At 43.3% G+C, this 12,317-nt stretch overlaps 1 gene segment (V, D, J or C); it reads right to left on the bottom strand.

Moving 5' to 3' along the window:
- Nucleotides 1–470: 470 nt before the first annotated feature.
- Nucleotides 471–11,571, bottom strand: LOC140419539 (Ig heavy chain C region-like). The segment is given in 5 exon segments: nucleotides 471–916; nucleotides 2,958–3,266; nucleotides 3,904–4,212; nucleotides 4,421–4,720; nucleotides 11,503–11,571. Coding segments are annotated over 5 exon segments (1,329 nt in total).
- Nucleotides 11,572–12,317: the final 746 nt, after the last annotated feature.

Genomic DNA, 12,317 nt, shown 5'->3' on the forward strand with positions numbered 1-12,317 from the left:
GTGTCCAAAATTGCCCTTAGTGTTGGGTGGGGTTACTGGGTTATGGGGATAGGGTGGCGGTGTTGACCTTGGGCGGGGTGCTCTTTCCAAGAGCCGGTGCAGACTTGATGGGCTGAATGGCCTCCTTCTGCACTGTAAATTCTATGATAATGAAATCTGACATCAATTTTAAAGGAACGGACAATGGGAGAAGCAGGAACACTGAGGACTAAATATGATGTGTTTGTTTGTCTGAAATGGGAAATTGTCCGATTTCTTCTCAGAGGGGGGAAAGTCAGTGAAGATATTTTGCTGACTTCTGTTATGAATAAGTTGTGCTCTGTCTCTAACCCAGGGTGTTTCTGAGCTGGGAGCACTGGTTGTATCAGACTTGGGGCCGAGACCTCTAGAAATCCGGGTCTCATTAAACCAATCTGATATCAGCAAAGTGGAAGCTCCATTAATTAAGCGGCTGTGCATTTAAATCACAATTGGAGGAAAAATACTTTATTTTTATTTCAGTTAGACATGTAACCCATAGATTCTCATTGACATGAATTAACGGTGTCCATCAGAGCGAGGGAAATGTTCACAAAACTGGGTTTACCGCTGGATTTATCAACCGTTCTGTTGATGATCTTCAAGGGGGTGGCTTCATGTCCCACCACACAGGAGTAAGAAGCGCCGCTGGCCCACTCCTCCGCTGCAATGGATAACAGGCTGTACATGAAGAAGGAGCTATTGCCGTTCTCGGCCATCACCTCGGTGTTCTTGTAGTTCCCGGGATTCACCTGCTTGTCATTGACGGTCCACTTGACGAAGATCTCTCGGGGGGAGAAACCTCTCACTAAGCAGCTGAGGGAGACGAATCTCTGAGCGGAGACGTCTTCAGCCGAGGGCAGTAGGACAGAGACGGACGGTTCCCGCGGATTGGGATCTGCAGAAAATGTACAAAAATGTCAGTAAAATGGGGAATTCCGGAGACAATGGAACCGCGGGTTAGATGTGAGAGAAATGTGTTTTGTGTTGGATTTTAAAGGTTTCCATTTCCCACTTTGGGATCTGTCCGGTTTCCCAGCTCGGAGCTGAGGTGGACACAAGCCTTTCCCCTGAGAATTTATGGATGTTGGATATGATGGTTTCAGAAAGTGTACAGCAGTGAAACAGGCCATTCGGCCCGCCTGTTCTGTGCGGGTGTATAAACTCCACACCAGACTCCCCCCACCTTACCCCAAGAGGATTGGAAAACTGCCAATGTAACACCCTTATTCAAAAGGGAGGGAGACAAAAACAGGTAACTATAGGCCAGTGACCTTAACATCTGTCAGTGGGAAACGGTTAGAGTCCATTATAACGCATTCAATCGCTGAGCATTTAAACATACTTAATATAATCAAACAGAGTCAGCACGGCTTCGTGAAGGGGGAATCATTGCCTGACAAATGTATTGCCCTTATTTGAGGTGATAACGAGAAGGCGAGAGAGGGGGGCCAGTACATGTAATTTACATGAATTTCAAAACTGTGTTTAATAAATGAATGTTCTATACCCACGTTTGCAGATGACAAAAAATAGGTAGAAAGGCAAGTGGTGAGGATCACAGAAAATCCACAGAGGGACAGAGACAGCTTTAGTTACTGAGTAAAAACTTGATGTGGAGATGCCGGCGTTGGACTGGGGTGAGCACAGTAAGAGGTCTTACAACACCAGGTTAAAGTCCAACAGGTTTGTTTCGAATCACTAGCTTTCGGAGCGCTGCTCCTTCCTCACCTGAGGAAGGAGCAGCGCTCCGAAAGCTAGTGATTCAGAACAAACCTGTTGGACTTTAATCTGGAGTAAAAACTTGGCAGATGGAACAGAATGTTGGAAAATGTGAGGTTAGACACTTTGGTAAGAGGAGGAACAAAACGGAATATTATTTAGATGGAGAAAGCTGAAGTAACGGGGGAATTGGGGGTCCTCGTGCAGTAACCACAAAAAGCAAGTTCTGCAGGTAACATGGAGACAAATTGAATGTTGACATTTATTTCAATGGGAATCGAATATAAACGTGGGGAAGTCTGGCTAAAACTATACACGGCATTCCCGTAGCGGCCTCCCCAAACAGGCGCCGGAATGAGGCGACTACGGGCAATTTTCAGTAACTTCATTCAAACCTACTTGTGACAATAAGCGATTATTATTATTTAGTGAGACTATACCTGATATGCTTTGAATAGTTTTGGCACCCTTATCTAAGGAAGACAGATTGGTTTTGAAGGCAGTCCAGAGAAGGATCACGATGTTGAACCCGAGTATGGAGGGATTTTCTTATGAGCTGAGGTTAAGTAGGCTGGGTTTTACTTATTGGAGTTTAGAGGAATGAAGACGACCTAATCGAGACATGAATGATTCTCAGGGACCTTCGTAGGATAGACACTGAGGGGTTCTTCTCCCTTGTGAGAGCGTCTAGGAGCAGCAAGCAGGATCACAATGTAAGGGTTCGCCTATTTAATAGAGATGAGAAGGAATTTCCTCTCTCAGAGAGTAGTGAAGCTGTGGAATTATTTAACCCGGGGGCTGTAGATTCTGGGTTGTTCAGTATGTTCAAGGTTGAGAGAGACAGATTTTAAATCAGTAAAGGCGTCAAGCGATATGGGGATAAGTCGGGAAAGAGGAGTTGAAGATTATCACATCAGATCAGTCATGACCTCACTGCAGGCTGGACCGGTGTTGATGGGCCCAATGGCCAACGTCTGCTCCTAAGTCTTGTGGTCTATGGTCTCGCTCCATCTAAACCCAATATCACTGTTTTCAATTCATTGTTCATTCATCTGCATATCAATTTCCCCCTTAAACTCTAAATGCCCCGAGTATTTAGTTAGTGGAATTACCAATCAGAATGGACCATAAATACCCTGAATGCTAAATACTGACCGCTGCACTGACACTAGAAATAGACACAATGACTCACTTATTGCTTCAGTCTCACCGCTCACCTATTTTTTTGTGGATTGAAATTCTTAAAGGAGTTGGCAGGTCCTGATGGCTCGCCACACAGTCAAACACAGCCCCACTCAGCCAGGCTTGTGTCGAGATGTTTAATTTGCTGACCACACTCTCAGTATCTGCCCCAGGCTGGTCGGCAATCTCTGATTTCAGCGGCTTCTTCGCTTCACTCCAGGACACGTTGACCCCATAAGGAGCATTCGAAATGACGCAGGTTAAGGTTACTGTCGCCTCCAGTAAGACCTGTTCTATTTGTGGTGGCAGTATTGTTACTGAGGCAACAGTGCAAAGGGAAGGATCTGTGAATGAAAAAAGTAGAAATCAACCCAAGTTTGATCTTCAGAATCAGGACAGCGGTATTCAGCCTTCTCTCTCCAACTGGGAATAAATCAATTCGAAATAACAACTTCTAATGATCGCCTTTAATCTTCTGTACACAATGGAAAACCAGTTTGGTCTGTGAAAACTACTCTCATTGTGAAATATGGTCAGTCCCGATACCATGCTAACGAACCAGTGTTGCAGCATTCCCAATGCCAATATTCCATTCCTGATCTCAGGAACGCAGTACTGAAGGCTGATCCATAAATAGGTTGGATGAACCTTCCAACACTTTCCCCCGGAGCTGTTATCAGTTAAGTGTTTCAGACACCCACTGCCGCTCAAATATAATCAGCTGTCTCAGGATGAAGCTGACATCGAGTCCACCTCACTCACTAAATTACTTCAAATTTGAGGGAAACATTTATTTCTATCCTGATCAAGTCCTGAATGGTGAGCAATCCAAATGCAGCTCTTACATCAGAATGAAACACAAACTACATGGCAGTAAATTAGAAATTATTCTGTGCTTTGTACTAACTTAAGTAAATTCCTGATTTTGATTAACATCAGAGTGCAGGATGATTTATTGTTTCCTCTGTTTGTGTCTCTTACCAGACGCGGTGATGTTGCGACTTTGGGTGACCTCTTGATGAGTGACCTGGCAGGTATAGACCGCTTTGCTGAACCATTCCCCAGCGGAGACTGTCAGCCGACTGCTCGCCGAGAAGTTCCCGTTCACTTCACAGGGGGGCGAGGTGACAAATCCTGAACCCATGGGTTGTCCATTCTTCAGCCACTTCACCGTCATTGACTTTGGCTGGAAATCGTTGATTGAACAGACAATGGTTGCAAATTTCTGTCTTGTGATTTCTTCACTGGAACTCACGGTGAGGAGAACATTTGGAGCATAAATTCTGGGACCTTCAAGAAACACAATTAGACATTTCTTGCAGAAGAAATTGATAAACAAATGAGTTCATATGCTTTAAAAAATGTTTGTGGTCAATAGACACTAAGCTGGATTTCCCAGGGATCAGGAATATGCAGAGTATTACAAATGAGTTAACTCCAATACCCTATAGAAGATAATCATAGGTTTTCTATTTCTCACAGATTCCACAACACTTACATTCCATTCCAATGCTCTTGTCTGAGCCGCTGTGTCGAACCTCACAGCTGATTTTGCTGCATCCCCCCTCTGACTCGGTGATGGTTAATTGGCTGCTCAGGGTGTATGTCCCCTTCTTGTTTCTCACTGACGGGTATTTCTTAACTCCAGTGGTGATCAGCTGCCCATCTTTCTTCCAGGTCAGGCTGGAGATTTCTGGGGAGTAGTCCATCGCCAAACAGCCGAAGGTCACGGAGCCATCGGCGTTGTGTTGCTGACAGGAGGAGACCAGGCTGTAGAGAGTGGGCGGAGACGGTGTTGCTGGGAGAGAATGGCCGATCCAACAAGTTAGACACTGGTATTTGTGATTTATAAGTAACCAAACATTTCATAATTTGACAAGAACTATGAGTTTATCCTAACATTTACCAATTAAATCCTACATCCACATTGAATATTCTATCAGTTATATCATTGAGAATCACCTACGTTTTGTCCCATCTTTAGAAACTCACATCTCTTTCTCTGTCTCTATCGAAAAAAACACAGTTTGATGTAATCTGAATGGTGTAACTTTGATTGGATTGAACGAGGGGAGCAGAGGGTTTCCCCCATTATTTCAGCCACCATGTGATATAAAATGTAAATGAGGCCATAGTCCCGGAGATTGCTCTCTCCTTCTGAGAGCTGACTGGTGGTGATTTAACCTGAGGGTCACCACACATCAGGCGAGGGGCAAGGTTGAGAATGGGGGTCTTTATGAATAACCTCAGCCGGTGCAGCAATTGAACCCGCGCTGTTGGGATCGCTCTTCATCACAAACCAGCCATCCAGCTAACTGAGCTGTGTACGTCACAATCCAGCTAACTGAGCTGCGTAGGTCAGAATCCAGCAAACAATGCTGTGTACGTCACAATCCAGCTAACTGAGCTGCGTATGTCACAATGCAGCTAACTGAGCTGTATACGTCACAATGCAGCAAACTGACCGAGGTGTACGTCACAATGCAGCTAACTGAGCTGTGTACGTCACAATGCAGCTAACTGAGCTATGTACGTCACAATCCAGCTAACTGAACTGTGTACGTCACAATGCAGCTAACTGAGCTGTGTACGTCACAATGCAGCTAACTGAGCTGTGGAAGTCACATTCTAGCTAACTGTGTACGTCACAATGCAGCTAACTGAGGTGTGTACGTCACAATCCAGCTAACTGAGCTGCGTAGGTCACAGTCCAGCAAACAATGCTGCGTACATCACAATCCAGCTAACTGAGCTGTATCTGTCACAATGCAGCTAACTGAGCTGTGTACGTGACAATCCAGCTCACTGAGCTGCGTACGTCACAATCCAGCTAACTGAGCTGTGTACGTCACAATCCAGCTCACTGAGCTGCGTACGTCACAATCCAGCTAACTGAGCTGCGTACGTCACAATCCAGCTAACCGGGCTGTGTACGTCACAATCAATTTGTGTTAAAAATGTTGTCTCTTCATTTGTATCTTTGCAGTTTTGGGAAATTCCCTTTGTTCAAACTGACTGATCCCCCCTCCTCTCTCCATTTCACTACCCCCATTCCCCAAACCAGAGAATAGTGGCTTTGCTTCAAAAATATCTTCTGAATGCACCTTTATATAATTACAATAAGGTTCTACATTTGAGTAGTTGCAACATTCTCTAATTTTAGGACCATGGGGGAGTCGGCCATTCAGTCCGTCGAGTCTACTCCCCCATTCAATAAGCTCCTGGCTGTGCTGATTGTGGTGTTAACTCCACATTCCGCCTGTCACTGAGACCGGGCTGTCTGCAATCCCTCCGCACCCCGCCCCGCGCTCCCTGTGCGTCCCCCATCTCTCTGCGGTTCCCGCTGGATTTCTGTACCTTTCTCCTGGTCCCTTCACTTTCGTTTAGCTCTGCTCTTTTCCACGGCTCTCTGCGCTTTCCTCCGCATCTCTGCACTTTCTCTCGACTTTGCATTTTCTTCCTGCTCTTTGCGCTTTGACCAGGTGTGCTGCACTTTTCCCAGTTCTTTGTGCTTTTCCCGGTCCCTGGCACTTTGTGCGGGCTTTTTGAGCCTTTTGCCAGCACTGTGCGCTTTACCCCGATTCTTATCGCTTATCGCCGACTCCATGGACTTTCTTCCGGCTCTCTGCACTTCCCCCGGCTCTGTGCTCCTTCACCCTACTCCCTGCATCTTTCCCCAGCTCTCTGCGTCTTCCCCCGGCTCTCTGCACCTTCCCCCGGCTCCCTGCACCTCCCCCCCCCCCTCCCCGGCTCCCTGCACTACCCCCCCCCCCCCCACCCCGCCCCCGCCCCCGGCTCTCTGCACTTCCCCCGGTACCCTGCACCCCCTCCCCCCTTGGCTCACTGCAGTTCCCCCGGCTCCCCGCACTCGCCCCCCCCCCGCCCCTCGCACCCCCCCCCCCACCCCCCACCCTGCTCTCTGCACCTTTCCCTTGCTCTCTCCACTTCTTTCCAACTCTTTGTCCTTTTCTACGACTCTCTGTGTGTTCCGCTGCATCTCGGTCTATTCCCCTGCATTTCTGTCCTTTCCCCTGCATCTCGATGCTTTCCTCCCAACTCTGCCTTTTCGCCGCCTCTTTGCTCTTTTCCACCGCCTCGGCGCTTTCTCTCGGCTCCGGAGTCTTTCCACGGCTCTCTGCACTTTCCTCGGCTCCCGGGGTGAGTCCGGGGGTTGATTGCTGGTGAGTGAGTGTAGTGGGTGAATGAATGAGGGGGAGTCAGTGAGCGTGGGTGAGTGAGGGTGAGGGAGTAAATGAGGGTGAGTGATAGTGGGTGACAGAGAGTGGGTGCGTCTGGTGAGGGTGGCTGAGTAAGGGTGTATGAGGGAATGTGGGTGAGTGAGGGTGTGTGAGCGAGGAAGGGTGAGGATCTGTGAGTGAAGACGTGTGAAAGAGGGTGGGTGCGAGACTTTGTAAATGCGGGGCATGTGCCAGGGTGCACCTGTGAGAGTAATAATGTGTTGGCGAGTTGTGTGCGCCTGAGATATTGTGTATGTGTGTACGAGGGAATGTGTGTGAGAGAGAACCTGAAAGAAAAAAATGCTACGTTTGAAGAGCGATTATACATGTATGTGAGGGAGAGAGAGGGTCTGTGTGTTTGAGAGTGTGTGTGAGTGAGAGGCAAGGTACATGAGAGAGATTTGGTGAAAGAAAGTGCATGTGAGATAGCGCGTGTGTGAGCGAGAGAGCGTGTGAGCGAATGTGTGTGCGTGAGCGAGATCGTCACAGTGTGTCTGAGAGTGAGATTGAGAGAGTGTGATTGTGTGTGAGACAGTGTGTTTGTTTGAAAGAAGTATTGTGATTATGTGTGTGAGAGAATGAGTTTGTGTGAGGATGTGAGAGAATGTGTGCGTGAGAGAGTGAGAGTGTATATGTGTTTGTGATGATGTATGGGTGCACCAAAACCTGCAAGTTCCCTTCCAAGACACTCACCATCCTGATTTGGAAATATACCGCCATTCCTTCACTGTCGCTGAGTCAAAATTCTGGAACTCCCTCCCTGACAATATTGCAGATATACCTCCGCCACATGGACTGCAGCTATTCAAGGATGCCTCACATCTAAACTTTCCCAGGGGACAATTAGGCACATATAATAAATTCTGGCCTTGCCAGCGCCTCCAAAATCCTAGGATAGGATTAAAAATAAAATGCAAAGGGATTTCTCCGCTGCACTGACCCATTAAATAGATCAAGGACTGCATGGAATGTAACCCAATAAATCGCTCTCTGCATTGCCTAATCGAAAATTCCCAAGACCGATATATCACTGCTTAAAAATCAACCAAATCTCCACCTACAGTCTGTCTGGCGTTGCTGAATTCTTTCTGACTGTCACAATCTGGGTTTGGAATCCCCTTCCTGAGTCGCCTAGTCAAACATCAAGTACAATTTCCACATTTCACACAGATACAAGTTTTATTGAAAGACTTGATCAAATTGCACTCCCTGAAATACTGGAAAATGAAGCAGAAGATTTACAACCAGTCAGGAAGATTCCTGGTCCCAGCACAGTGACCCCGCGCACAGAAACTGAACAGACATAAATGGCAACAATCGAGTTCCAGCAGATCGATCTGTTCAACCTGTCAATTTCATGAAACTATTTAATTCTGATTTATCAATGGTCAACCTCCGACAACAATAATTTAGTGACTTATTTTAAATTAAACTGACATTAATTTCAAAACTGCATTCGCCTTTTAACTATTTCTCTCTGTCTCAAATCTCGATGATTGGGCAGAAAGTAGTTTTGCTGAAAATGAGCAGATTAAATAATACAGATTCAGGGTAGATTAATGACATAACAGAGACTCAGTGTCAGGGCGATAATTAAACAAACCAGGAAATATTCACATTACCCACTGATATGATCTAAAAACACAATTAAATGTAATCAGCAAAAGAATCAGGGCAAAAGAATGTAATCAGCAAAATAATTGAGCTGAACACAGCAGTGTATAGACATGTATTGTTTCCTAAATTCATTTCAGATATTATTAAAATTCTCTAAAACCTTTGAGATATTGCACGCCAGTATACAATTCAATTCTAGGAGGTCATTTATGTTGAATTAATTATCATTGATATTGTATTGTACGTTATTGTTAATTGTCAGCTAATTTTTTTATTAGATTATCTGTACTATATAATAAATATAATAAAAATAGCATTCAATAATCTTCAATTTGTTTTTACCCAGAGCTTTATGAAAAAATTGAGATTTAATTAAAACAACCTGACATTAAAACAATGTTGAACAATAAACTCCAAATTACTGGATGGAAACATCTTAACATTTAATTGACTATATTCACATTTTAATTTTTTTACTCCAATTGCCCTATTCGACCTACAAATGTGTAAAATAAGCGCCTTTCTGAACGCATTGATAAATCATAAATTCCATCTGTTCTCAGACAGTAACGAATGTAACGAGAACAGCTCAGTAATATTTATTCAAATTATTTGCAAAACTGACCCATTATGTGCAAATGGAGTCGAGAATTTGTTGTTGAATTTAGCATTTAATAAAATTTAAGCCTAAAGCTAAGATAGAATCATTCTTTCTTTCCTATCATCTGTTATTCCTGTAATTCTATTGTGTGAAAAGCACAGCCGTGGGAGACAGGATGTCATTATAAAATGCAAAGCTCCTGTTAACCTTTTGTAAATAAATACATCGGTTTGACATTCAAGCTTTTAATTTTCAATCTCTTGCCATATGCAATCTGAACTTTCCTACAATACAAATAAAATCATCGGAACAATTCCTTGATTGGCAACGACTTCCACATCACAGAAAACTATTTAAGGTTAGATTAGTGATAATTACCTCGCTATCCAACTACAAATTACAGTGAAGGAATAATATGGTTGCAGCGGCACAGAAATAATAGAATAACTGGAATTACAAAGTATTTCCAGCCTAGAAACCTGTCCGGTCATGTTAACCTCGTGCAGATCACAGCAGGATTGTGAAAGGTGATTAATGATGAATTATATTAATATAAAATAACTTTTGGTTAATTTGGAGTTGTATCACCGCATTGCAATTGTTTGAATTATATAAATGTTATTATGTTCTGCATGGGCGTTTCAGTCATTATTTCGTTCAATCTGGAAGCATCAGTTAAAATTACAAAAGGCATCAACATATCTTTATTGGATTATTTTCTTAAAACTGGCTGTTTTCTCCGTACAATCGCCCTTCAAGCATTTTCAAACGCCTAGACTGTTTGCGTTCAACCAGAAAACGTGTAACCGCTCAGTGTCGCCGAGTTTAAACAATGCAGAAACGCTAAACCGTTTCACAGATCTTAATCATTTAAAGTCACTCAGATACACAATCTCCTTAGCTGAACAAAACACTAAATCACACCAATGAAGGACTGAAACCCGTTTCATGGAGAAGCAACTTAACTCTACATTGAACAGAATCAAACTTTATATTGCAAGAAAATATCAATATCGAACCCAGCAAACCAGCTTGTAACCACATGTATGAATTACTAAACTACACAGAAACCTGGAATAACAGCAATAGCATTGCGAGGTACTGGAATATTAACAACAAATAAATATTGAAACGTTAACAATTTTTTTCATATTGAGTCATTTTTCAAACACATTTAAATGTTTTTCATGTTTGCAGTAGACGGTAAAAGCTGCAACCATCAGATGCCACCGAGATTAAACATTGCACAAACGGCAAACTGATTCCAGCAACTACTTGTGCTCGGAAAGGATTTGTATAACACGTTGCTTAGTTTAATCTACAATTTTCACTTTTTTTCACGATGCAGTAACAGCCTCCCTGTTCTCTGTCTACAATCCTGCGACAAGCAGTTTCAAACACGTAAACTCTTTGCATTCAATCACAAAACGTGGAACCGCTCAGTGTCACCGAGTTGATACAATACAGACACGCCAAACCGTTTCACAAACTTTCCTACTCAAAGTCACCCAAAAATATTCCTCAGCAGAAAAACACCAAATCACATCACTGAAGGAATGAAACATCATGGAGAAGCAGCTCAATTCTGCAAACATTTCCAAAAGTATCAAATGTAATATTGCAAGAAAATCTCAATTTAGAATGCACCAACCCTCATGTCATCAAATGAATGAACAGGTAAACTAATCAGAAAACTTGAATAATATCATCAGCACTTCAAGTAAGCAGAACATGTTCAATAAGATAATACAGAAACTTTAGCACATTTTGACAATGTTGGGTTAGATCTCAAACACTTGGGCAGAAGACGGTACAAACTGCAGCCACTTAGATAGAACCAAGAATAAACATCGTAAAAACAGACGTTTTGTATTTAAAGTAACCCAGCCACACAGTATCCTCAGCAAATAAACACCAAATCACAGCAACCAGGGACTGAATGCCTCAGCAGCATCTTTCTGTCAAGAAACCGCGGGATTCTATAACCCCTTTTCAGCAGAATCAAATGAATCATTGCAACAACATCGCAATACATGATCCACCAAAACACATTTCAGTGAACGAATGGAGTTTGAAAAGGCAGAAAAATATAAAACAGTTGGTAAATGACGGAATGGTTCTTACCTGCAGTCACCGTCACCATGGTGCCTTGCCCCCAGTAGTCGAAGTAGTCACAGTGTCACATTCCCTGGACAGCTCCATACAATAACCGCACCTGCACAAAATAGATATAAATCCGCCATTATTTTAAATATTCACAAACCAGCGGCAAAGAAAATTCACGATTTATTTTCAGGAAATTATATTAATATTTGTGGATACAGTTCTCTCTTCATAAATGACCGAATGTTTTATATTTCACAGACATGGAAATGTTATTGAGAACACCAACTGTGACTCAATTACGACCACCAATTTTCCACATTAATTCTTATTATTTTGTCAGAGCTGGACATAAATAATGCTTCACTGTGAATAAAGATGGATTGTAAAAGCGAGCACAGAGCCAGCTTCAGTTAATTAGTGCTGAGGGGCTTTTTGTATTGACAGTAACTGCTGTGCCAGGTATCACAGTGAGACACAGCGTGTCAAATACTGCGGCAGACTGTTAACTGTAAAATACAGAGATTTCATTTCACTGCGCTCTCAAAAACCTAACTCTGTCTCTTCCAAGAGCGAATGGGTGAGTTATTTCAGCTTGTCCTGTTCATTAAATTTATAAAGAGGATCGCAACACTTTTAAACCCTCTGTGCAGATTTAGCGTGTCGGTCAACAGAGATAAAGTGGAAGATTTTTACACCTTTTTATAAACTAATACTTTGTTTTATTTAAAGTTCATTTACATTGACAATCCTGCTGTGGCCCTGATCACCAATTTGAGCAAACTCTTTCACTGAGGTTTTTGTATGAGGATGTCGCTGTGCACAGCACTGTGGCC

This window comes from Scyliorhinus torazame, chromosome 5 (genome assembly GCF_047496885.1).
Source record: "Scyliorhinus torazame isolate Kashiwa2021f chromosome 5, sScyTor2.1, whole genome shotgun sequence".
Taxonomy (NCBI): domain Eukaryota; kingdom Metazoa; phylum Chordata; class Chondrichthyes; order Carcharhiniformes; family Scyliorhinidae; genus Scyliorhinus; species Scyliorhinus torazame.